The following is a 26299-nucleotide window of genomic DNA, read 5'->3' as shown; positions in this document are numbered from 1 at the left end:
ACAGGCTTCCTGGGCATAGGCACTTGGTTGAGGAATTGACAAGCTGTCGTGCTTCTCAATGTCTCTCACCCTGACTTGAGCCTAGGTGTAGCTCCAAATTCTGGGTGCCGCTCCTGAGGAGGAAGAGGTAGTAGTGCCTTGAGAGTGAGCCTGGGGATGGGGGCTTGAGCCGAGCCAATCAAGGAGGGAGAGAGGAAGCATGCGAGGGAGCGAGGCCTGACAGAGTTCTGCTGGGCTTGAGGAGCACGGGTTCCTGTGGTTTTCCACTCCCACACCCAGAACAGTGGTGTCTGTCCAGGCTGCTCACTATAGGTTGATTGAGAAAGAAGGGAGAGATGAAGCTCTGAGCTGTGCAAGGTTCTGGTCCAGGAATTGCTCAACAGGCTGTAGTGGAGCCAGGAAGACTCCCCTCAGCCTGGTCCCCTCTCCATGCCCCAGAAAGCCTCCAGCTCAGAGGAAGCTGCTGATTCTAATGAAAGCCACAGCATCCCCCAAGTCCTCTGTGGAGGAGCTCTGGAGGAACTTGGCAAGAGTCACAGCACACAGTCCAAGAAGGAGGAGGAAGATATGACCAGGTAGATGGGGTGGTGAGGGCTCTGCCCCTATACCTGGTCTTGGTCTTCCTGGGCACCAGAGCTCAGCAGCGAGCCATGGACAGGTGAGTCAGGTGAGCCAGGGGCAATGTACACATGAGCTGTGTGATTTCAAGTGAGCAGATGAAGCTGGCTGCGCCTCACTTTTCTCCTCTAGAGAATGGACTGAACACACTGCATCCTCCATGGGGCTTAAAAGATGATGCACTTAAAGGACTTAGGGCACAGATTCCAACACGTGGCAAATGTTCGGTGCACACACTTCCTTTCACCATAGCCCAAACCATAAGACCATTGCTTCCATATGTTCCCAGATCCAGGGGACTGGAGGTGACAGGGGGACTTCTAGAATCAGCTTGATGGAAACACTGGGCTGGCAGAAGCCAAGACAGGAACTGAAAGAACCCAGAAAGGAGAAGGCCACCTGCATGCAGCACTGCCATTCACACTTGGCTTTCACCTCACCTCTGTGTTCCATTGTGACTGCATAAAATGCCTGCGTGTGGAAAGTGAAAGCTGGTGTTGTGTCGCAATGCCTAGATTGACCTTCTATCCACTCCTAGTTCATTCAAATAGTCAGGAAATTTCATGTACTGGGTTATAGCCCAATCAAAACGAGATTAGCCAGATAAGCGGGCTTACAAGTAGCCCATCCGAGCCTAGGTCAGGTGATGTTGGCTAGTAGGGAGCATTCATTCCTGACACTGTAACTATCTTCTCCAGGCCCCTAAAGAGCCACCAATAGACCCAAAAGAAGACCCAGGTGGCAGATGTCTAGCATAAAAGCTCATCCTGGAAGGCTACTTCACAGCCTCTCAAAGAGAGGCATTCTGCCAAACAGAGCTATCCTTGAGGGCCATGCAAGGGCAGGGGACTCATTCAGGCAAAAGCCAGATGGCTGGCCAGTGTGAACTGGCCTGGGAATGACCAAAGGACCTAGGGACTAGCAAGGCTATTCAGCATGGCTGTTAGCAGAGACACTTTGCTGCCAGCTTGCCTAGGGTCATAAACCGAGCCCACTGATGCAAAGCTCTGCAGCTTTGTACAAATCTTAGAGCTAGCTATCTCCCTTTCCTTACCTGGACAACAGGCTAACTCCCTAGTGAGCATTTTAAAGGGGTGTGTGCATGCACGAGTCCTGGAACAGCTCTTGGCACTCAGATCATGTTCACTGCTCAGTCAGATGCAGCTACTCACTGACCGCAGGCCAGCCACCTTGTGTGCCAACACATGCCATATGGGGCCTCAGGGTCGAGCTTTCTCTCTCCACAGCCTCCATGCGGATGAGCCAGCTTCTCCTGGGAACTTGTGTGGAAGCACAACAGACCTGTATCCACCTGTCACTGCACTCAGCCAGGCCCCTGCCCTGGAGACCCTTGGCAGACCCTGTCCATTGCTCACCAGCCAAGGAAAAAAGGGTTCACATTCATAGTATCAGAAATGGGTCCTTGTGGTGATACAGTGTCTTCAGCTCCAAGTCCGATGTAGTGCTCTGGGCCTCCCCCAGGTTCGTGATATGAAAACATAGAGAGCCCTCAGCCCGTAAGGTCAAGAGGGCTCAAGTTTAAGAAACAGGCTCTGTAGATGCCCATGCTCCATTCACTGTTTACCTTAGAGATTTTTGTGGGCTCCCGCAGGGTCATTCCCCAGACCACAGGATGACAGTCGCTGGACTCTGAGGCTTCTTCTTGGTATGTCTTGCACCCAATGCCAACTGCTGAAAGTCAGAGGGACTCATGCCTCTCAGTTGCCCAGAGCCTGGCAAGCCTCTCTGGTGCTCTAATCCCCGCTTGTTGTGAGGCAGCCCTGACTTTCAACCACTCTGAAGCCACACAACTCATCACCTAACCTCTGGAGTTAGTCTGTCAAGGGCAGAAGGAAACTGTGCCCACCTCACAGGGCTGTAGGTTGTGAGGTGAGATTCTGCATGCAGGTTACCCAACACAGTGCTTAGCACTATGGCAGGTGCTAGCCAGATAAGAGAAGAGGTTTCTGCTACCTATGCCACTTGGCCCTGCTCTGTCCTCCCCAGAAGCCCAGACTTCCCGCAGAGCCTCCGCCCCCCAGCCCCCAGCAGCTTGGCTCTGTGAGCAGGTCTGGCGGCAGCGGCCTTAATTTAGCTCTGGGCTGGGTAATTTCCCCATGATTACAGACCTTGTCAGTACAGTGAGCACTTCAGCTGCAAGGGAGCCAGCAGGCCTCATCAGGGCAGGGCCCAGCACATGCTCACACACGTGCCTATGGGATGCATGTTACTTTAAGGATGTGTACACTCATAAACACATGCACAGTTACACACCATTGTTTCAGAACTTAGAGATCCTTGGCCAAGTCACACTGCCTGTCCTGTCCTCTTCCTGCCAAGGGGAGCTAGCTCTCTGCATGCTACGCACATGCAGTTGCCCCTCCCCATGACAGATGCCAGGTCTGATTGTAAGAACAGAAAGGACAAGGCTCTCACAAACCCCCATAATCTTCTCACGGTCACCTGGGCTGCCCAAGGCTGGCACTGGAAAGAGATGCCTATCTCTTCCACCTTAAGTGAGTACCCTAAGCACCCCTGTGGATATGTACATAATATGTGCCTGTGTATGAGGCAGGCCAATCATTACACATTTGAGCAGTTACAATGATATTGCTGTGTCCCCTGAAAGGTTCATGTGCCAGAAGCTATATCCCCAGGGATGCAATGTAAACTTGAAGAATCTTTAAGAGATGGAGCCAAGAAGTAGATAATTAGGTCATAATAATGCTGATATTGGGAAGTGGGTTGGTTCTCAACACAACCAGGTGCTACAAAGGAAGTCCTGTCTATTCCTCCTCCCACTTCCTGCCCTGCCTTGTGCTGCCTTTCTCCTGCTCCCACGCATGCGCTCACCCTGATGCACCCACCATGGTATAAGAAGACAAGGGGCTCTCACCAGGCTTGGATAGCTAGAACTGTGGGCCGATTAAACATTTTGACATCATGAATTACTCAAACTCAGATGTTTTGTCATAGCAACACAAAACAAGATAAGAGACATCTGCTTAAATCTTGACCATGTCCCTGGCCAAGTGCTGTGGATGCATTAATAAACAAGCAAGAGGGAAGCCCGACCTCAAACACTAACACAGTAGATCCTCACTGTGTACAGAGTCACAAATTTTACATTTGTGGATTTCAGAGCTGTCTAGCCCTGAGTCAATACCTATACCACTTTCACAGCCATTTTCAGACAAAGCAGTGAAAGCTGAGGTCAAACAAGGAGTACTCTGCCTTCTACTTCCAGGTCCCTTGCTACAGAAGAGTTGTGGCAGCAGGGGCGTGACAGAAATCACCTTGTACCTACATCCTGTGAAAGCCAAGACAGCCTTAATATGCTGTCTGCTGGGACCCTGGTGAGAGGTGAGGGTGGTCTTCCCTAAGCTTGTAGTGAGACAGAGTGGATTCAGGACACCCTGCAGAGGCTGAAGCTTGGGAGCATCCAGCTGGGTTGGCCCAGCCAGGGAGGAGAAGCGATGTGGGGATGACTGCTGGGCAGATGGACAGACATTCACAGAGCTGGAAGCCAGGCCTGAAGAGCTGGCTGAATCCTGTGGTCCTCTGAACAGCAGGAGGAAATGAGAGAGCACAAGCCCCCAACCAGCCTGATTTCACCTGCTTGCCTCAGTTCAGTGGACTCTGAAAACTGCCAACATTCTGGGAGGGGCTCCCTGATAACCATCTGTCTAGCAAAAGCCCAGAGCTCCCAGAGCTACGCCCAGCAGAACCGTTAGGCACACCAATGCCACCACAGTCAGCCTCTTCCAGCCTGGTAACCATGGGAATGTGCTCAGAGATGTGGCTGCTTATGCAATGTCTCTGAGGGAGGGAAGCTCACAGGCCCAGCCTCCTCTAGTGCCTGGAGTAAAGCCCGAGGCCCAGAAGGGGTATGAACTTGGAGTATGTCTGCCTACCTGCTACACCCCCACCAAGGGGCACATCGGAGTTTACACAATCTCCCGTGATGCATACAGTACCCTGCCTACACTAGAGTGGCCCTGGGGGAAGAGGGGACACAACAGAGAATGTGCAAAGTGGAGGGTGATTTTCACAGACGAGTGGCTGACCATTTGCATGCAGGGGAAGGCTCCAGCCACCTCTGGCCGCCCCCGGACACAGATGTTTGGTGTCACACAGACAAGAAGCTGCCTTACCAGCTATTCCATTGCTCCTGCAGCTGGGAGCCGGGCCTCCTGGAGGAGACATGAGAGGAGAGGAGCTCAGAGCCAGCCAAAACAGCACTGTCCACAGGAAGGGGGCCATGCGCTAGCGTAAGCTGGAACAGACTGTCCAAAAGAAAAATCTGAACTTTCTGGTCACTGTCCAAAGCCTGGAGCTGTTCTGCAGGTAGCCCTGTCCTGTGGGTGCCAGAGCCTCTAAAGCACCCCAGGCTTGCTGACTGCATGCACCAGGGTCTAGGGCTTGGCGACTAGAGCCTTGGCTACCCACGGCAACTGCTGCCTCCCAGGTTCTCTCTCTCTGGCCCTGTCCTTCTTCCTCAATGTCACGGCACCTGTGCTGAGCTCCACTCATTGAGATCCGTGGTCTCTGGAAGGTTCTCCAACGTGTAGGGTGCTCTGGCTCAAGTCCTCCTTGCCCCTCAGCCCCAGCCTGCATACTGTGTGGCCGCTTTGCTCAGGCCAGTGGTGATCCTGCTGGCCTCTCCCTCCTTGCCCCAGAAACCTCCCCGATGCTCCTTAGTCACCTTCTCATTCTAACTGGAGCCTTTCAAGCTGGTATAAGCCACTCCATGGCACCCTTCTCCCCTCCTGGGTCTCCTCCTTAGCCACCCCACTTCACCCAACACTGAACACCCAGTCCCATATGCCATTCCGTCAGCGTCCTCCTCCCTCGCTCTATGGCTACTGTGCAAGCACTGTCTTACACATGTGGCCAGGTCGCCTGTGAGGGAAACCTGGAAAAGAGCCAGACTCTGCCTTCTTTGTGCCGATTCCTCAGGGACGGCTGTGGTACCCCTCGTTCACACTTTGGAGCAGAACCGGGCTGTCAACATTGCCCTGTAATCCTTACTCTCTTGTTCTGTCTTCCTCCTCCCACCACCACTTCCACTTCTGTGCTCAAGACCCCGCCTGCTATCTGTCCCACCCATGGCCTTCACGAATCGTGCCATCATGCTGGGGTAGCCCCCAACCACTGTCCTCCCTCATACCATACCCCACCTGCCTCTGCTGCCACCCTGTTAAAACATACCCTCTTCCTGGCTGTGGAGCACCTGGCTAGGTTCCAGGTCTTCTTCAGAATCCAACCTCTCTCTTGGCTGGCCATACTCCCAGCCCTCAGTGGCTCCACCTCCACCTCAGCAGCATTTGTACACCACCATCCTCCAGCCACCCCTGCTTGGGACCATGAGTAAATGTTCCCTCCCCCTACCTGCCACCTCCCCTCCCCTCCCAGACAAGCCTCAGTCAGGGGCCTTCGGCGTTCACTGCCCCCACTTTCCCACAGCTCATTCACTTCTCAGTACCCTTCCGTCTGGCTCCCACGTCCGTCAGTCCTCTGCCAAATCTGCTCTTGCTGGGAACTGTACTGCCAAATCTGGTAGATGCATCTAAAGCCTCCTCTTAAAAGGCTGCTCAGCAGCACTCAGACCCTTGCCAGCTGCTCCTGGCCACGCTCTTTGTGTGGCCCGGTGATCCCACAGTCATCTGCCTTCCCTCCCACTTCTCTGGCTGCTCCTTCCCAGCCTCCTTGGGGCTCCAGCTTCTCAGTCAGCTTCGGGAAGTGTTGAATACCTCAGGGCTCAGGCTGTGCTCCTTTTGTCTTGTTCTTCATGTAAGTGACTTTACCCATGCCCCTGGTGTTGGACACCAGCAATATTCTAGCAACCATGATCCCATGTTCAACATAGGACTCCTCTCAACCCCAAATGCTCCTTGCATCCTACTGCATGTCTAACATTCAACCCACTAGATGTCTCACCCACATCCCATTAGATATCCAGTATGAATGCCATTGGAATCTCATGGGCATCCACTGGACAGCTCACAAGCATCTTGTTGGATGTCTCATGTGGATCCCATTGAACAGCTCATGAACAGCCTATTAGATGTCTCACATACATGTATCCTGCTGGACACTCTTCCCACGAAACTTGCTCTTTTCCACCTCTATTCACACTAACAAATTTTTGAGAAATTTTTCTTCACCTCATATGTTAATTCAACACTCTTTGATACCTTACCTTTTGAATCTATATTTTCTTAAGCCACCACCTTTGTCCAAGTCTCTGGTTTTGATCTTGATCTCTGTTCCAGTTGAGGCCTCTGCCTAAAATTCAATCTGTATGTGCCAGCCAGAGTAATTATTTTAAAAGAAAAAAAAACCTCATTATTTCACACATTTTTGAGAGCTTTTAGAGGCTAGAGAGATTGCACAGTGGTCAAGGTACTTGCCAGCAAAGCCTAACCATCTGGGTTCATTTCCCCAGGACCCATGTAAAGCCAGATGCACAAGCTGGTGCATGCATCTGTAATTCATTTGCAGTGTCTGGAGGCCCTGGTGGCTCATTCTCCTCTCTCTCCTTCTTTTCTGGCCTTTTGTGATCTGGGTTTGGCCTGGTCACATTATGGTCTTGGATCACCCCCCTTCTTAGACCATCCCCTTGCCTCACTGATATTCAGCCACTTTAGCTGCTCTTAGTTCTCTCAGACACCAAGCTCCTACTCTCCATTGGGAATTTTTACCTGCTATTTCTGCTACCTGGACTTTACCAGGCCAACCCATACTCCTGGTCCCAACCTCAGCTTAGATACTCTTCCTCTGGGAAGCCTTTGTCTTAACACTTTTGCACTGGGTTTGGTCCTCCAGGTATCTGCTCTCTTAATATTTGACTTCTCAGCTGCATATTTACAGCCATTATGATACAATTATAAGAGTGGCATGTTTGTTTGCCTACATTAAACATGTCACATTAGTGACTCACCAACATGTTCTGAATATCCTTCCTATGTTTGAGGAGCTACCTACATGACAAGGACCATACTGAGGTGAAAGTTACAGCTTACTGCCCCAGCCTCTCTGAAGTGAGGTAGCATGGGCAGCTCCAAGACAGTGCCATTGGTGGCAGCCCTGTGGGGCTAATTGGAGGAAAGCAACCCAAGGATACTGGTGCCAGGTTGATTCAGGTTTCTGGCAAGAGTGGCAGTGGAAGAGTTTGGCTTAGGACAGCCATGTGGCATTTCTGGCATTATAGCCTCAGTGTTACTATAATAACCAGCTGTCTGTGACTGAAAGTAGTGGGATGGGGCTTCACTGCAGTGGCTCTGGTGTGGGATGTGCACTGACCCTGGCTGCGCTGCTCTGTCCCCGACCTGAGTTCTGACAAGTCACAGATAGAAGACTTCCCAGTGGCCTTGACCATATCATAGCTCTGCAGAGTCGACATTGCAGCAGACACCCTTTGCACTTTTCAGGCCTCTCCAAAAAGACATGTGTGTGTGGGGGGGGGGGGGTATACACGTGAGCATATGGTTTCTAAAGAGAATTTTTTATGGTTGTGTGGCTCAAATCCAGAACCTTGTACATACTAGGACAGTGGTCTACCATTCTACCACTGAGCTGCTCCCAGCCTTAAAAAGAGATGTATATTATGCAGGTATGGCTTGTGCAATTATGGTGGTGGACCTGTGAAGGCCTGGGCAGTATACTGTAAGGCCTGAAGAGCAAGGCTACCCAAGCAGAAGATTCATGTTCCAACGCAATGGTCAGGTAGAGTAAGTGTGAGTCTAGTCTTCCCCCCTTTTTGCTCTATTCAGAACCAGGACAATTGCATGGTGTCTACCTACCTTAGAAAATTACTCAGTCTACCCCTTCATATGCTGGCCTCTTGCAGAAGCACCCCGACAGCACACCTAGAACTCAGGTCAATCAAATGACTGGACATTTTGTGACCCTGACAAGTCAACACATAAAACTGACCATCACATTTTAATCAGACCCTAAGTACCACCACTACTACTGGCGAGCCACCTCTTCAGAGCACTGCCCATGTCCTCAGTCTCTAGCAGGTGCCATTCGTAAGTCAGTGCTTCGGGAATACTTTCTTAGTGAAGGAACCTAGAGTTCTGACAGTAATGAAGACCCCAGAGAGTTCCTGAAGACTACAAAGCTCAATCTAGGGCTCAGTATCCTCCATGTCTTTCCACAGAGCATGAGTCCCCGGACTAAGATCCACCAGTCTTGCTCTCTGGGCAGCAGGGTAGGGAAGGGCCCTGAGCAGCTCAGCCTGGTTGGGTTCTAAGACACATGTCAAGCCCAAGACCTACTCAGGGAATGCTTCCTGGACCTGGCTGCCCCTTCCCTCACCCACACCCTGTGTGTGGTTTTTAGCCTCTATCCCCACCTACATCCCTGTCCAGGCTCAATTCTGAGGCTCTTCGCACAGTTCTAGAAGTGAAGAGGTCCAAACAAGGAGGAAAGTTCCTCTCTCCTTCCCTTTCTCTCTCCTTCCCTCCTTCTCTCTCCCCCTTCTCCCTTCTCTTAATTAAACTCCTTTTGGGACCTGCAGGGAGGCTGCTGGAAAGTGTGCACAGAAGGGAAGACAGGAAACCGCTTTCCCACAGAAGACCTGGGGCACAAGGAAGCCCACTGTGGTCTGCACCAGTTCTCTGTCTCCTCAGCCCTTACTCTTATCTTTCCAGAAAGGCCTTCCCTTCCTCCAGAACCCTTCTTTGCTGGACAGATCAGCAACTTCTTCCACCAGACTCTTAGATTTGCTGAACCCATGCCGGGGGAACCCACTGTCCCTCTCCAGACCAGGACCTCACTCAAAAAAAAAACGCCATGTTAACCTGCCCCCTGGTGGCCAGGATGAACGTTGCTCTGCTACTCCTTGCCAGCCACCAGTTTCTTGCACCCCTGTCCTTAGCGAATACCCCTCAGACATCGCCTATGGGCCAGTCCCTCCTCCACAGATGGGGAAGCTGACGCCCTGGGAGAGGGCTTTTTGTCAAGGATCTCCTAGGAAGCTGCAGACATACCCCAAAGTCTGCAGCCCTCTTTCCACTGCAAGTGAACAGCAGAGGTTAGCACTACTTCTGTTGCACCCAGCTTGCATGGGTGGCTTGTGAATTGAACCTGAACCAACAGGCCTTACAAACAAGTGCTGTTAACCACTGAGCCATAGTCTCAACCCCTCAATCATTTTTCACTAATAATTTTACTAAGATGTAATCCACAACCCAAAAAATTCACTCTATGCAGTATATTGTCTTATGGCACTTTTTATGTCTTCATAGCTTGCAACCATCATTATTGTCTAGACTTAGAACCATCTGTCACTTCAGAAATAAGTCCCATACCCATTTACCATCACTCTACTTTCCACTAACACTGGATATTTTGTATATAGGATCGTACACTACAGGGCCTTTGTGACTCACTTCTCTCTCATTTCTCTTACTGAACACTTCTCTGAGGCTCCATGCATGCTGTAGAATGTCACTGCTCCATTCCTTGATATGGTGGGATCAACATTCCTTTGTCTGAACGTGCCACCTTTTGTTCACCCAGTCATCAGTCTATGAGTATTTGGGTTGTTCCCACTGCTTAGCTATTGTGAGTGATGATGTCATGAATATTCATATGCAAGCTTCCGTGTACATGTTCCCAGGCTTGGAGTACATGCTTAGAGATGTATTTACTAGATAACTCAATGCTTAGCTTATGGAGTAACTAAAAAACATTTACCAAAAAGCAGGTGAGTACTTTCCTCTCTCATCTGTATGCTGTGTTCCAGTAGCTCCATATCCTTACCAATCTTATTATTGCCCATTATTTCCTGTCACCATCTTCCTGAGTGTGAAACAATATTTTATTGTGGGTTTGCTTTGCATTTTCTATGTGACTAATAACATTGATCATTCACACATTTTATTTTTTAAGTATAAAGGTAAGATGCAAACTCACAAATGTACTATGATCTCAGGATGTTTCAAACATGTAGAGAGAAAAAAGAAGCCTTTCAGAAAACATGAAAATTCAATGGTGAATATCTTTGGGTATAAGATTACGATTGATTTTTACTTTATTTTCAAATCTCTTGTGTGTGCCCCAAATGCTGGTAATGCACATGTGATGATTTGAATGTAAAGGGTCCCCCACAGACTTCTGTGTTTGTGATTAAGCCTTGCACTCCCAGCTGATAGAGCCTCGCTGGAGGAAGTATGCAAGTAATGACAGACCTTGAGGTTTATTAGCCCAGCTTCAAGCCCAGGACTTGGGCTACTTCCACCCAATATGTGACAGCCTCCTGCTCATGCCATGCTTTCCCCATCATGATGAAACTTACCTTCAAACATGTGAGCCTGAAATAAACCCTTTCCTCCCTCAAGCTGCTTCCAGTGGGTGTTTATCCAAGCAGTGAGAAGATAATTGCAATAGCATGCAAGTTATTGTGATGAGCTGAGACTAAAGGTAGCATTGCATCTGGGGCTTTTGGACTGGTCCCCACTTTGACTTTGAAATTCATCTCACCACATATGTACAAGGCAGGTGTGCATCACAGACAACAGGATGATTGTGTGTTTCACACAGCAGGAGCCCCCTGAGTTCAAAGGAGGCTGTCCTTCAACCTCCTTCACCGGGCACCTCTGCACACTAGTAGTCTGGCCCTTCTGTTCTCAGTGAATAGAAAAGTAGAGCAGAGGTAAGAAAGGTAGCCATGTAGAACAGGCATGTCCTTCATGCAGAAAAGGATCACTGGGAGTCCCAAGGTCAGGAGAAACCCAGGCAAGATCCATTGCAAGCCAACAGCACCTGACAATCAGTCCGAGTGGTAGGAGGCTGTAGGAGAGATTTGCACTCTCAGGGCAGCAGGAGGGAGTTTAGATGGCAGGGGAAAGCTTTGGTCACATCTGCTACAGTAGACCAAGGAGATGAGGCATATCATCTTGGCCTGTGCTTTGTCCTTATCTCCTCATTCTCCCATGAAATCCTACATTGGAGAACAAGCAGGTCCCTAAGTACAGCACCTGCTCCTTTCTCCTTTTTCCTTACACAACAGAGGGAAGATGAAGATGGACAGTAAGGCCGTGTGGCATTAATGAAGCTTTGTTGGGGGAGGGGGGACAGCTGGCAGCAGGCTGTCTAGATAGTAAGACACAGGTTATGGTTTGAGTATGAAATATCCACCACAATAACCTATGTTATGACCGTTTTGGAAGGTTGTAGAGTGGAGAAAGTGTGCCATTGGGGTGAGCTTCACAGGGCATAACCTGGCCTTGCCTGGCCCTGGCCCTGGATCTGGCTCATCCTCTGGCTCTGGCCCGGCCCTGGCTCTGGCTCTGGCTCTGGCTCTCCAGCTCTCTGTTTCCTGACTGCTGATGCAATGACAGCAGCTGCTCACTCTTGCTGCCCCAGTAGTGCCTGCCCTCAACATGCCCTTTCCACCATGGTGCACCTACCCCTCAAACACTGGGCCAAATTAATCCTCCCTCTCTTATTTTACTTCTTTCAGGTATTTTCTGATGCCAATGAGAAAAGTAACTAACCCAGTACACAAGATGGGCATAAGATAAAGACACAGAATCAAAATTCTTCACCCCAGAGAAGACAGAGAAAGTTATACTGGAAAACCTAGAACACACTCAAAAGGCCAGCAGGCACAAGAAGAGCTGTTCACACTTGTGAGACATCAGGGATAACAGATGAGAACAACAATGCGCTGTCACTTTATGCCCACTTGGCTGGCAAACATTAAAAAGCAGGATATTGGCAAGTGTTGGTGGAGCTGCGAGGATTTTGGAACCTTGAGGGTTGTTGGGGTGGGGGTACAATTTGCAGGCGCACAATCTGCCACTACTGAATCATGTTAAGCAGAGAGGTGTGACTGGTGCCCTAGGGCTCTACTGCTGGGTATGAGTCACTCAGAAAGGCTGGTTGCATAGTTTGTGGAAGGACAGGCAGGTGGGTATTCACCTAGAAGAAGGGGGCAACAGTGAGAGATGACACCATGTGGAGATGAAGCGGAGGGCCAGATGCGCACATCACAGCACGGCGGGGTTCTGGAGAGCGCAGTGCTGGGGAAACGGAAGCAGCGCGGGGTGCACAGCACCCTGCAGCTCACAAGACGCAGAGACGCAGGTTCACATTAAACACACTGGCCTGTTTGCATGTGGGGGGAGGGGAACAGGAAGAAGGGAGGGGACAAAAGAGAATGCATTTTTTAAACTAAATAAACCATGAAGACCCTGGTAAAGATGAGTGATGAGTGATAGCTGGAACCAAGGAATGACAAGCACTGAATCAAGGCGCAGACAGGCTTCCCTTCAGAGGCACACTGACTGACTCGACCATGAAACATCCAGATACAAGTTTATTGGCTCCTCTGGGCCTCAGGCTACAGACCCAGGGAAGAGTAAATGGGGACAGAGTCAGGAGCTGAGAACGCTAAAGGTGAGCATTCAGGGACTTAGAGAAAGGCAAATGCAAACATGGGAGAAAGAACTGCCCTACCCAGAGCTGGGTGGCAGCTTGTGGGGGAACATTCAGCCCCTGGCACTTGAAGGGCCAGCCTAGCACACAGATGTCAGCATCTTAGGCCCTGAGCGAGGAGGCGTAGTCCATTTGGCACAGGTTCTCCGGGCTGGCAGAAGTTGAGGGTCATGGCCGTACCACTTCCGTGAAATCTCTGTCCTCACCTTTGTGGATAAGGGAGAGGATGTTAGAAAGGTCCCCACTGCTATTTCACTTCTCAACTCTAGAAGACTGAGGGTCCATGGGGGGGGCAGCTGAAAGGAAGAGGGCAGAGGAAGCAAAGCCATGCTGGCCACAGGCCCCACAGGCACAGCCTCTGGAGGGTTCTGCCTCCTCTGAACATTGTTGGCCACTGCCTTCAGTGCCTTTCTCCTGACAGCACTGCCTTGTGTGAGTCCAGTCAAAGACAAAGACAGGGGCACTTATTAGAGTTTCTTTCCCAATAACCATGCTGCCCTCCCTAAATGACTTTGACCAGCTCCTCCTCTGGGGTTTAAGTATACAAGGCAAGAGGACATGACTGGAGGGAGAGAGGACTCAGATCTCCAAGAAAAATGTAGCTGGGGGTGGCGGGAGGTAGACATTTGTATCTCCACAGGGCCACAGGGCTGTCAGGGGCAGAGGGAGTTGAGAGAAGCCTTGCCTGACAGCTGAGCTGGGACTGTGATGGAAAATAAAATGAGGAGAGTTTCTTTTTAGGCACAAAATATTCTTCCCAAAACATATCACAGCAAAAATGCTACTGGAAATTAGTGTGGACCCCATCACTAAATGTATGCAACCATCTTGTCTCCACCATTGCTTCCCAAGAGAGAGCCCTCTATACCTTTCTGTGTGTGATCCTTTCACAGATTCCACTAACCTTAGTTGAGGCTGCTCCTCGCCCCTCCCAGGGCCCCCATGAACCCCAAGACCAGTGGCCTGCTACACAGATACTGCGGTCCTAGGTCTGAACCACAGACCCAGGCAAAACTGAGCATGACTCATTAGCACCGGGCTGGAAGCAGTCCGGCAGAGGTGGCAGGTGAGGCTGAACAAGGGTCCACCAGCTGAGGAACAGGGCATTAAGTCAGTAAACCAGGTCTCCACGGACCTCAGCTCCCACACAAATCCATGGCCACCAGGGGGAGCCATGACCCTGCCCTTGTGCACTGTGAGGACCTGGACTGGTCTCAGCTGAATTTCCCTCCTCTATCCCACAGTCAAAGAGAGCCCGTCAGTCTTGCAAAGGGAGAACCTACTGGAGTCTTCTGGGTGGCATTCACCTTCGCCTGCTGGCCTGCCTTCTCCTGGACCCATGCACGCAGTGCCTCGACTCTGTCTGCATACCTCTGCCTCCTCTGAGCCTGACTATTGGCTCTCTCCCTTTCTCCCAGGCTTTCTGTTTTCAGGTCTGGACTAGTTCATTCTCTACAGCTCTGCCTCTACTTCCCAGGCTCTCTTTATCTCGACCTCTGTGGTTCCTCATGCTCTCTCCCTGTCTCTCCCCCAACTGGCCTCCTCCTTCCTCCACTCTTCCTTGATCCTCCTCTGCATCCTGATGAGTTGGCAGGGTTCCAAAGGCAATGTGGTTGAGGAGCTTGGTGATACTTCCTCAAAGGATCATGACAGGAGTCAGCTGGGGTTTACAGGACCAGGGCAGGAGAGAGAGGGCCTTAGGGCTGGGAAAAGAGGTGCTTGATAAGCAAGGGGTAGTGCCAGGAGCATTACACACCTCTTGGTTGAGGAAGCAGTAGAGGACAGCAACGATGAAACCCTGTGGGACCAAAAAGCAGGGGCTCTGTGAGGACACTTTGACCTGGCCTAAGCTGTGCCAGGCAGTCATTCCACTGCTCTCTCCCCACCCACCCCAGGCTGCAGTTGAGCCAGATCCAAAAATGGAATATAAATGCATGATCGCTCACTATGTGCTAGACATATAGTTATGTGATCACCATAGCAAGGTTGCATAGGTAGCTCTACTTCTGTGATGGCCTGCACCTTCCAGCATATTGCCTGGCACATAAAAGTTGCTCAGGAAACGTCAAAAAGAGAATGAGTGGGTGGATGGATCAGTGTGTGAGAGGAGGTCCATAGGTGGGTAGGTAGATGAGTGAATGGATAGGTGAATGAGTGGGTAGAAAGAAGAAAGGAATAAATGAATAGAAGGTAGGAAGGAGAAAATAGAGAGAGAGAGAAGAGTAGGCAGGTGAATATGTGGAATAGTTGAATGAACACAGATAGAGGACTTTATGGGAGATGGACACATAGAAAGTTGAACTGAGGATGAATAATAACAGCTCTAACCCTATAATAAAGTTAAAGCCTTCGACCAAGGTCACTGGAAGAAAGGCGTGTCTGCAGGGCCTCACCTGGAAGGAGCCCAGTCCCAGCTCCAATGGGAGGCGGATGCCCAGGGCAGCATTGTCAGGCAGGAAGTTGAAGACGATGTAATGAGTTCCAAACAGTGGGATAAGGAGAAGCGTTGACTTGGAGAGACGCCTGCAGGAAAGGCGAATGTTGAGGCTGCCTACCATCTACCATGTCCACTGTGCACGCGGTGACTTTGGACATTCCGCCCTCCCCACGTCCCCCAGGCTTCCTTGCTTCAGACCCTCCTTCAGCTGCAGCCAGGGCTCTTGCTCCAGCTGCTTCACAGCCTGTGACTTTTTCAACGTCTGGTAAAAGACCACTTTATCCAGTAAGCCTTCCCTGGCTCGCTTCTTCCCCATCTAGAGAGGAGCTCCTTCTCCAGGCCCCATATCAACTGATGCAGCCTATTTGGTAACCTACAGCGCAGTGTCCCCACTTTCCTGTTCTGTCATCTCTGGGGAGGCAGGGCCTAGACCTGTTCTCTGTCTGGGGACAGAGGGAAGAAATAGGGCCAGGATCATGAATGCATTACAGATGAGACAAAAACCGCCTGGAACCCTCTCTGGAAGTCCTTCCTGAGTGTGGGTCACACCCACATGCTCACACAGTACCAGTACTGAGATTGCGTGTGAAGGCTGCTCTGTGCTGGCTCCAGTTTCCTCAGCAGGATGCGGATGATATTGAGAAAGAGCCCAAAGTTTACCTGGTGCAGAAAGATGGAAGAAAAAGTCAAGGTGGCTCTGAGTGGCTAAGGGTGGGGCCTAGCCTCTTTAGGGACCAGGAACCCCAAACCCTTGAGATGTAGGAATGTGCCCATGGGTGGGTGCACAGACCATAGTTCCAGAACATGTGGGCTGGAGGCTTGCAGATCCTACATAGGAACCTTGGCAGGCAGGGGTGGACTCAGGGTTCTTCTCCCTCTCCGTCCCTGGCAGCAAGGTGTGAGGGCCAGGCCTGGCCACCTGCTTTCAGCCACCTCCCAGAGTGTCTCTGGCGCTAAGCGGCTGTCCACCACTGTGCAGCTGCTCTGCTTCACAGCAGCCGTGCACCATCCGGCCAGGAGAGATGTGTGCGGGCCTGCGGGCATCCTCTACTCCTCACCCTACTTGCAGCCAGTAGCCAGACACACGGAAACTCTGAGCCAGAACACCAGTGCCTGCAGAAGCTGTCAGAAGTGTGCAGAGCTAGGTGCCCTTTCCTGCTTCCTGCCCAGGAGTCCTGCTGCTTGTTCTGCATAGCAGTACAGAGGGCCCAGGAGGCTGGCTGAATAAAGCCAGGAGGATGAGCCCCAGAGACTGACCCCAACAGAGAGCACGATCGGCCCTTTGATGATCCACCAGTAGGGGGAGCTGTCGTCTAGGTCCCAGCACCTGGAAGAAGGCAGGCATTTCTGATGAGTGCTGCTCCCACTGCTCTCCTCAGGGTTCCTGGGCTGTCTCCCTTGTAGTGTTTATGCCTCCATCTCATGCACATCCCTCTGTTCTGATCTGCTGACAGTCTCATCCTCCTCCCAAACGAAAAGCCCTGTTGAAGTCCGGACTGACCTCTCTCTCACCCTCGCCCCACACTTCCCTTACATGCAGCAGGAGGCCACTGGCAGCTCTATCCACCGCACCTGCCTCCACGGAGCCACACAGCCTTAATAATCTGGGCCCCTCCCTCCTGCTCTTCTCTTCCATCCAATGGCAGCCTTCCCACCTCCAAACCCCGTCATAACAAGACTCCCTCCTCTTCTTCCCAAGCCTGGAGACCAGTGCCTGATGGTCTACTCTGTCCCCGCTATCCAGGCCCGAGGTTTAAACTCACACAGTGTCTTCAAAGGCCAGCTTGCAGCCCACCCATATGCCAGTGAAGAGCACAGGGAGTCCTGTGGGTGACAAAAGACTGGGATAAAGGCCTGCATCCTTCCCTCTGAAAGCAACCTTCACTCTGAGACCGGGCTCACCTCCCTCCAGCACTGCTGGCATATGCAGACTGAAAAGGCAGGGCTGGGCAAGGGCCTAGGGTAGGACGTGATCTACCTCCCAATGCTGGGTGCAGGCTGTGAGTTGTCTCTTCCCCTTCCTGGACCTCAGGGTAACCACCGGTGAGAAAGGCTTCCATATGGGCTCCCTGGGCCCTCCCAGCCTATACTTCTCCAAGCGTACTGAACCAGCCCTTGATACTTACCCCAGCCAGCAAGAACTAACCACCAGAAGGATGGTCTGGAGCTGGGAAACGTGGAGGCCAAGAGGAAGCTCAGGTAGACAGCTTCTGCCAGCAACCAGCTGAAGTTGGTCATGGTGGCAAAATGGGAGGTGGCCACAGAGACTTTGCACAGGACCTAGAGCCAGAGAGCTGGGTGCTTTAGAACTAGAACCCCCACTTTAGCCCCAAGCTAAGTCTCTTTGTCTTACTGAGACCCCAAGCCAGGGCCCCGTCCATGCTAAGCTGGGTCATCTGATTTCTTGGGCTACTCCAGAAGGGGTGAGATAGTACCATACAGTGAGGAGTCCGAGCCCAGGCCCTCTGTTAGCCATGCAGACTGCCTCCGCCTCAGCTTTCCACTTATGAAAGGAGGAAAGCACATAGGACACCCTACTACTTTATTTCTCCTGTTTTGCATCCCCCTGAGCCTCAGCTATAAGCAAGGACCATGCATCTATGCACAGTTCGGAGCCCTAAACACGCATGCTGTTCCCAGCACACATGCTGTCGTTTGACACCGCCTCGCTCACCTGAGCAGTGGCATCACCTCGAGCCCAGGCCCATCCCCCACTGGGCAGCTAGGCGATCTGCCCAGCTGCCCCTCCTTAACAAAATGGAATTAGAGTGAAGCTGTCAAGACATTTTGAGGATCAAAGTAGGTAGTAAGTGTAAAGTGTTTCATGTGCTGCCTGCATAGTAAGTGTGCAATGTGTTCAACTGTCAATTATTCTTTAATTAATTCAGACCACGTGTCAGTTTGGGCACTCGCTTATCTGTTCACTTCCTGCACACTTTCAGGAGACCTCACATTCTGCCCACTTTCTCCAGTGTTCAGCCTCCCTTTTCCTCCTTGCCCCAGCTTGTCATTCCACTTAGCTCTTCCAGTTTGGCAGCCGTGCCCCAGGCTGTCTTAGAGCCTCTTGAACATATCCACTGGTCCTTCTCCCTGTCTCCCCACTGAAGTTACTGACCCAGCTCCAAAACCACTTCCTCCCTGAAGTTCTGTTCTTGCCCAGCTCTCAGCTCTCTCTGCCTGGTAGTCCATAAATCTGAATGACTCTTGTCCCCTGGGTGCTTCTGGAAAGAGGGTCCCAGTTCTACTCAGCCCTGCACATGCAGCTACAGACAGATCAGAGTGGGAGGCATGAAAGGAAAAGGCAATAGGAATGTGGATGAGGAAGAACGTCAAATGTGGAGATTCACGGGTAGACACTGGTCTGGGGAGGCGTGAGGAGGATTCAGGGCCTATGCCTGGGTCAGGTGCTGCCCTTATCTGTCACTGGCCATGAAGACGCCTAGGGTCAGCCCTCATGTGGTGGCAGGCCAAGAAGGCACATCTGCGGCTCTCATCTGCCTTCCTCTCCCTGTCCCCACCCTGTAGCCACAGTCTTTACAGAAGAGAAGCTGCAGTGGTCCGTGCCATCCCCATGGAAGAGCGCAGCATCCCTCAGGAACACAGCACCCGCCTTGAGGATGAAGGTGGCAAACAGCTGCACGTGGATGTAGTTCCTGGGGCAGTGGAGCTTCCTGTAGGGGAACAAGAGAGCTGAGCACACAGGCCAGGCTATAGAAGGGTTTCTCAGGCATGTAATAGGGCCTGACATGCATAGACTGAGGTGGGCCAGAGACGAGTGGAGTCAATCAAGAAAAGTGGATCAAGCCCCAACCAGTGAAGTCAAGTCCACGGCAAAGGTGAGCTGAATATGGAGTTTCAGCCCTGGTAGCCAGCTGGCAGCTGGCACTGCCCTGCTGTCCCCGGTTGGGTACAAGTGCAGAAGCAGAGAAACATGAGGCCCTGCTTTCAGATATCTCTGGATGATCTGTGGGCACAGGGGCAGCACAGCTACATAGTACCCAAGGGAACCCTGTGGGTGATCAAAGAGACTTGTCCTCTGAAGCAACATCATCTTGGAAGGCCATTAACAGCCAGTATTCAAGGCTAGGGGTGTCCTCAGTGGTGGCCAAGCCCATGCAGAAGGGCCTCAGTTCAATCCCCAGTGCTAAAATCCAAACCAAAAAATATCACAAGGTTCTTAAACTTGTAACCACTGAGGACTTCATACAGAAGGCAAAGAGGATTTGTAGAGCTAGAAAAGAGCTGGCCTTTGAATTTTGACAGATGTATACATGCCACCAAGGAAAAATGAAGTAGAATGAGTGCTATATGAACAAAAGTATGGCCATGAGTGAGTTCTATGTGTGAAGAGATGGCAAACATGTTAGGGAAAAGATATAAAGTTAGAAATGAACATGACACCTCAATCTGGGAACCAGACAGATTCAGACTTGATCTTTGGACAGTAGGGAGCCAATGAAGGTTCCTGAGGGCAAAGATGAGGATGGCAAACCTGAGAGCAACCAGGATGGCAATGGCCAGGCCGAGGGCCACAACAGAGATGCTGTGGCCCGTGGTATAGATGATCTTCACCGTGGAGAAGTAAGATTTCTGCGGAAGGGAGAAGTAGAAGAGAGTCTCACCGGCTGGGAGAAGAGAGACTTGGCAGTGGAGCAGGCACAGCCTGCATCAGAAACCCCTATCGGCAAGCACCCCAGGATTAAGCACCCCAGGAGGCTCCACGGGTACATGCTGCTTCAGCCTACTTCTCCCCTGCTTGGGAGAGGAAGGAAGGTGACAAGGTGGATTGTGAGCACTCACGTTGCCCTGGGGTGTGGAGCCGCAGCAAGAGAAACCACCCTCCCTGGGAGTGACAAAAGTTCAGAAGGAAATCAGGCATATTTATTGACACCCAGCCTGCCACCAGCTTGGGAAGACAGTGTCTCCACACAGAGGTGACAACACGAACACAAGGGACGCGGGGAGCTGCAGGCAGGGAGGGAAAAGCCCCTTCTAGGCCCAGGCAGAGTCGCACGGCACCCAGAGCTAGAGGTACACAGAGGAAGTGCTTGCCACGCACAGCCAGCCGCCCTGGCTCCCCTGAACCCACTAACGCCCTGTGTTGGAGATCCAAGCAAGCACGAAAGGGCTAACCAAGATGGAAGCCAGAACATCTTCCAACCTAGCCTGTCTCCCCTCTCCTGCTAAGCAAAGTGGAATGGGTGTCACCCTTAAGCCAACGACCCACGTCCACAAGGCACTGTGATTGTCCTCTGTTGAGCAAGTGCTATCATTACTATGCCAACTTGCTGGCTAGCGTGGGAATAGCAGCCACCCACCGACGCCGTCCACCAGGAGTTCAAATGCTCATGATCACCCTTCCTCCACGATGTCAGAAGCCTCTTACCTCTTCAGTGAGCAGCTCCAAGGGCACAGGGCAGGCCGCAGGGTATGGAGGGAAAGGGTCAGACCAGCCTGTGCTAGTACAATCCCGCTTCACCGTCCCTAGGGGCAAGCCAGAGTCTAGTTCCTGGGAGGGTGGGAAGGCTTGAGACATCAAGTGCCCCGTGGGTTTGCACCGGGAGTCTCCAGAGTCAGAAGGAGCAGAGACCTCCCCTCCAAAGGATAGGGTTAGTTCGACCTGCCTGGTCCCACTCTGAGCCTCCCTCTCCGCCCTCCCTCTTTCCTCTCAAGCAGCTATTCTTTTGAGAGGTAAGAAGTGCTAGTCTGGACTCTCAGCCTCCTAATGGCACTAGGAAAGAGAAGCCTCTCTGTCCCGGGTGGGACTGTCCACCTGGACCCGCAGGTCGGGAGCAGAGGCAAAGCAGCAGGTTCCCCACCCTCCCAAAGGAGACAGCTGGCAGTATGACAGCCAGCTGGGCCTCGCTCTGGCTAACAATTGAGAGAACTCACTGGGGTATGAGGTCCAGGCTCCTCTCTTGGTCCTCCCTTGGGGAGTTAATGTTGTCTGTTTTAATTCAAGGTTGACAGACTTGCCCTCCCATTACACCAAAAGTGAGAAAAGTGACATTCATATCTAGATCAACCTGTCCCCAAATCAGTGATGTGATACCCCCAGAGGAAGCCGCCTGCTTTCCACCCTAGTCTCACCCAGGGCCCTCACCTGGCTCAGAGCTGAAGTGAGAGAAGAAATCTGGGCAAGGGAGGGTGGCCCACTCTCCAGGGCCTGTTGTAGGCCAGCACAGCAGCCCATCCCACGTCCTAGGGCAGCCTAGGTGAAGAGGATGGGGACATGGGGTTGCACTTATGGAGGCGGTGTGTCTGGCGTGGCATTCTGAGGGCAAGGTTAGAGGAGAGGAAAGAACCAGGAAAGCCCCACCCCCACCTCAGGCCTCATACTCAAGGAGGCATTGGCCAATCCTTCTGCCATCTGTAAACATGCAAGCTCATCCTCTCTCAGCTGAGTGATGAAGTCACATTCTGAGTCCAGGTGGCCCAGTGCCTGCAAGAAAGAGGAACAGAAGAAACAAGCCCACTGGTTAGTCTTTGGGTTCTCTAGCCCGAGACCTGGAGGTAGCGACCAAGCTTGATGCCTGATCCTGAGCTCAGACCTGCTTCATAAAACTCACTGGGCTGGATTGGTATTGAGACATAGGGAAGGAGGTAGGGAGGGAAGAAAGAACAGGAAGGAGGGAGGAAAAAAGAAAGGAGTAGAGAGTAGGGAAGGAAGAGGAAAGGGAAATTGGCTTTACCTACCAGATGTTCTACCTCTATCACATAGCAGTGAGTTCTGAGACACCTTAAGCAAAATGTTTCCAAAGATCTCATAGCAATGGCACCTCAACCCCTGCCACTGCCTTTCCTACTTCTCTGGCGCTCCTGCTGTGCCCTCCTGGGCCCTGGATAGTCTGCGTGAACTACTTTGATGGGCAGAGAGAGGAACAGTCTCCAAAGATGCCCATGTCCAAATGCCTGAAGCCTGAGAATTGTTGCCTGACATGGCAAAGGGACTTTGCAGCTGTGATTAGGGAAGTAGAGCTTGAAGATATCATTGGTTATTTGGACCCAGGGTCATGACAAGGGTCCTCCTCAGAGGAGCCAAGAGGTCAAAGTCAGAGAGGAAAGAAGGAAGAGAGATGAAGAAGCAGGGAGGGAGAAAGATTGTGAGAAGATACAGTGCAAGTCTAACGAAGGAAGAGAGCACCAGCCAAGTAAAGGCAGGGAAATAGATTCCCTCCTAGTCTCCAGAGAGAACTCAGCCCTGCCACTCAGTTTTAGCCCATCTAAAACTATGCTGGATTTCTGGCCTTTATCCCAGGCTCTGCTTTCAGGAATTCTCAGGCAAGTTACAAGGTTAAGTGTGTAGATCAGTAATAAGAGTGTATGGGTGAGTGAGGGAGTGGGTGGTGCCAGGCTGAGGTGAAGTAGCAATGAGAGGCAAGGAAGGAGAGAGGGAAGAAGAAACAGAAGACAGGCAGGCTACCAGTTGGCTGGTGGAATGGATGGTATGTAGACAGGCAGAGACAGGTGGGTGGATGCATGGATGGATACATGTACCCATGGTGGCTCAGAATAATCCTCTCTTAGGATGGAAGGGTGGGTAAGTTGATGTAGAGATGGGTGGCTTAGCAATCATGAATGATTGCAACTTTAGGTGCTTTCCAGAACCTGGTGGCCACAGGGAATGGTCTCTAGCAGCTGGAATCAAAAGTTATGCTAGACTTCTCACCGTGTCTCTCAAGGGGCACCTGGAGCCAAGTGGAGACCAAGTATGATGAGCCAGGTTGTGGTCCAATGTTACGTTCTGTAGGTTCTCTAGGGAGCTGAAACTCCTAATATCTCTCCCTATCCCTGATCCAAGCTGGAAATAAGTGAGCAGTGGTCCCCCAACAGTCCAGAGTCCCAGCAAATGTATGACTGTCCCAGTGGACAACCTGTCACTCTGTAGTCCTTTGCAAGCTGTGACCTCATTTTCCTACCCCACTGTCCATGAGCCTGTTCCTTCCTGGACCATCTTTTCAAGGCCTGTCTAGGGACCACGGAGGACAAAAGAACCAAGCACCATCCCAGAGATGCAAAGGCAGCCGATCCCTCTAAGAACAGGAGAAAATTCAGGGGAGCACATGAAATGCCATGGGCTGTATGGTCCCGAGGCCAGCTGCTAGGGAGAGACTGGAGAGGGATGGGAAGATGAGCTGGCAAGGTGAACCATCCCTCAACTTACCCAAATAATCCTGCTAAATCACTTCCACACACATGCTAGTCCCTCAGCACTCCTGAGAGGGAACTCCATCAACCCAACACTGGGCCTCACCATCTTCTCGCCTCAGGGTCATAGGAAGGGCCCACATTGATCACTTCTAGTCCTGATCTGGCACCCACATACACTAGAATTCCCCACTTCAAGTGAAGTTTTCACTGAAGGATACACAAGGGAGAGAGATATAGCTTCTTTTGTTTTGGCTTGTAACTCACTGTATAGCCCAGGCTGGCCTCCAGCTCATTACAATCTTCCTGTCTCAGCCGCCTGAGTGCTGGGAATATGGGAGTGAAACACCACACCCAGTGACCTCAGTCTCTCTCTCTCAGATAGGGTCTCACTCTAGCCCAGCCTGACCTGGAATTCACTATGTAGTCTCAGGGTGGCCTCAAACCCATAGTGATCCTCTTGCCTCTGCCTCTGCCTCCTGAATGCTGGGATTAAAAGCATGTGCCACCATGCCCAGCTTCAAGTTTCTCATTTTATACAAGAAATAAGTGAGGTTCCAGGGTCCCACAGCAAGCTTCATGGTTCCAGCAATTATTGATCTTGCATATGGGGCAGCAAAATACAGAGAAGGAAACTGCCCTTGGTAAGACAGTGGAGGAAGAAGGCAGCTTTGGTCCACATGAGCTCCCAAATAGTACCTCGCGTCTCCCCTCTTGTTCCCTAGCACCATCTTCTGTGGCCATGGGAATATACTGGAATAACCGGTATCCACTGACTGCTCAGGTTGCCTCTACTTGGAAACAGCCAAGCTGGAGAGTGGCTGAAGAGCCAGGAACAGGGGTGCATGGCTTAGAGGAAGAAAAGGCTTGGGTGCAACAAGGAAGCCTGACCTTGCCTCCCTGATTCCAAGGCACTGTCTCTGGGGTTCCAAGAGGGTGCAGACAGGCCTTAGGAAGCTTCACCCAGCTCAGCCTAGCTCAGCCCCAGGAAGGACATGAGGACAGTGAGAGTAAGGAAGGACAAAGCTGGCAGAATCAGGGGTCACAGCTTGTTAAAGGTTGGTAGGGAAGGACCATGCTGGGAAAAGAGAGAGTCCAGATTCTTAGTGTCTACTTACAATTCCCAACAGCTTCAGCAAAGAGAGGACACAGGCACTCCATGACAGCCTGTCCATGACTGGGCTCTGTTGAGGCTCCTATAGTCAACTAGACAAGCTTGCCCCTCCTTCCCCAACTCCCTTATTGCTGCACCTTCTCCATGCCCTTCTCTGTAGCTGTTTGCGTAGACAAGAGCCAGTAAAGGAGACAGGGGCTGAATATTCACCAGGATGGCTGCACACCGTGTCGGGGCCAGCTCTCGGTGGGACTCCATGTCCTCGCAGCAGGGACTGAGCCCCTCCCCGCCCATTCTGCCCTGCCGCTCTGTCTGACAACAGGGCCTAGAGACTAGCAAAACAGGGACATATGATCTAGCTGTCCAATATTCCTGCCCATTATTCATTATTGACTTTACCTGGAGAAACTTCCCCACCCACCCCTGCCTCAGAACGGAGGGATCTCAGAAAATAGGAAGGGTGGGCATGGTGGTGCACACCTTTAATCCCAGCACTCAGGAGGCAGAGGTGGGAGGTCCGCCATGAGTTCAAGGTCACCCCGAGGCTACATAGTGAGTTACAGGTCAGATTGGGCTAGAGCAAGACCTACCTTGAAAAACAAAAAAAAAGGATTCCCCAGGCTGGTTGATGCTCCCAGCCTCACTCACAGCACCAGAAGGTAAGCTCAGAACTAAGGGCTCTGGGGGTGGGAGCAGAGGGTGGAATCCATGTCATGAAAGAAGCACAAGAGGCTGGCAGTGTAACTCGCTAGTAGAGAACTTGCCCAGCTGTGTGTGTGTGTGAGGCTCTGGGTTTGAATCTCTAGCATGGAAAGAGAAGGCAGCATGCCCACCAAGCACAGCACAGGCTGGCTGAGAGTGTGTTTCACAGCACACCTGCTGCCTGACTTCAAGTGGGGCTTTTTAGTGTCCCTCCAAAACTCTCCATGGTCAGAAGCGTCAAGGGTCATGGGAGACCTCCTCTCAGGGGTCCATGGAGCTAGGCCACTTTGGAAGAGGCAAGGCAGCTCTCTTCCGTCACAGCAGTGGAAAGAGTCACATGGCCACTCAAGTTATTTTAGCACTCATTGTCTGGCCATTTTTGTTATGGTGTGGGAATTGTATATGCAAGGTTTCAACTGGCAGGCCACAGACAATGTTTGTAGACCTTGGGCAGCATTTTGGAATTTGTAAGAAGATGTCACCTTTAAAGGCCCTGAATGTTTCACAAGCTGAGTGGATTCCCATCCCCATTCATGGAGGCTGCTCTGCAGGTACACCAGACATGTTTACAGCATGTCATGAATGTGGAAGGCTGTCACCCCTTCCACATCTGCATTTAGGAATAGTTTGACATCAGCAGAGCTTTATTTTTCCACTTTTCTTTGTTGTCAACACGATGTCAAAAAATATTTTTAAGGGAAAGCATGAACCACCCCAAGCCCCAGCCCCCCGCCTTTCACTCACACCACAGAGCACTCGCTATCCCAAAACGAGCTCCACCCCCTGGCAGGGTGAGGGGGACTCAGACAGCAAGCACTCAGTACTGA

The 26299-nt window shown here is 51.5% G+C and overlaps 1 protein-coding gene across 1 annotated transcript; it reads right to left on the bottom strand.

The window, feature by feature from the left end:
- Window positions 1-13057: 13057 nt before the first annotated feature.
- Window positions 13058-24831, bottom strand: Ghrhr (growth hormone releasing hormone receptor). Its single transcript, XM_004652760.2, has 13 exons — window positions 24775-24831; window positions 21848-21950; window positions 21612-21719; window positions 20895-20992; window positions 20001-20098; window positions 19047-19179; window positions 17635-17788; window positions 17272-17332; window positions 16766-16835; window positions 16077-16168; window positions 15465-15594; window positions 14828-14869; window positions 13058-13277 (listed from the first exon to the last, which is right to left on the bottom strand). The coding sequence occupies exons 1-13, from the start codon at window positions 24829-24831 to the stop codon at window positions 13152-13154; spliced, it is 1272 nt and encodes a 423-aa protein (XP_004652817.1). The 3' UTR covers window positions 13058-13151.
- Window positions 24832-26299: the final 1468 nt, after the last annotated feature.

Source organism: Jaculus jaculus, chromosome 16 (assembly GCF_020740685.1).
Source record: "Jaculus jaculus isolate mJacJac1 chromosome 16, mJacJac1.mat.Y.cur, whole genome shotgun sequence".
Classification (NCBI taxonomy): Eukaryota; Metazoa; Chordata; class Mammalia; order Rodentia; family Dipodidae; genus Jaculus; species Jaculus jaculus.
Note: the sequence above shows the minus strand (reverse complement) of the source record. Positions and strands in the feature narration are given on the sequence as shown.

What these genes read in the sequence shown, in the direction of transcription:
- Ghrhr (XM_004652760.2), bottom strand. Translation starts at nt 24,831, where the DNA reads ATGGACAGGCTGTCATGGAGTGCCTGTGTCCTCTCTTTGCTGAAGCTG. An exon ending in ACCACTGCAGCTTCTCTTCT is followed by an intron (nt 17,789 to 19,046) that starts GTAAAGACTGTG and finishes CTCTGGCTCTAG; the next exon opens with GTCCTGTGCAAAGTCTCTGT. An exon ending in CTGGCCTTTGAAGACACTGT is followed by an intron (nt 16,836 to 17,271) that starts GTGAGTTTAAAC and finishes GCCTTCTTCCAG; the next exon opens with GTGCTGGGACCTAGACGACA.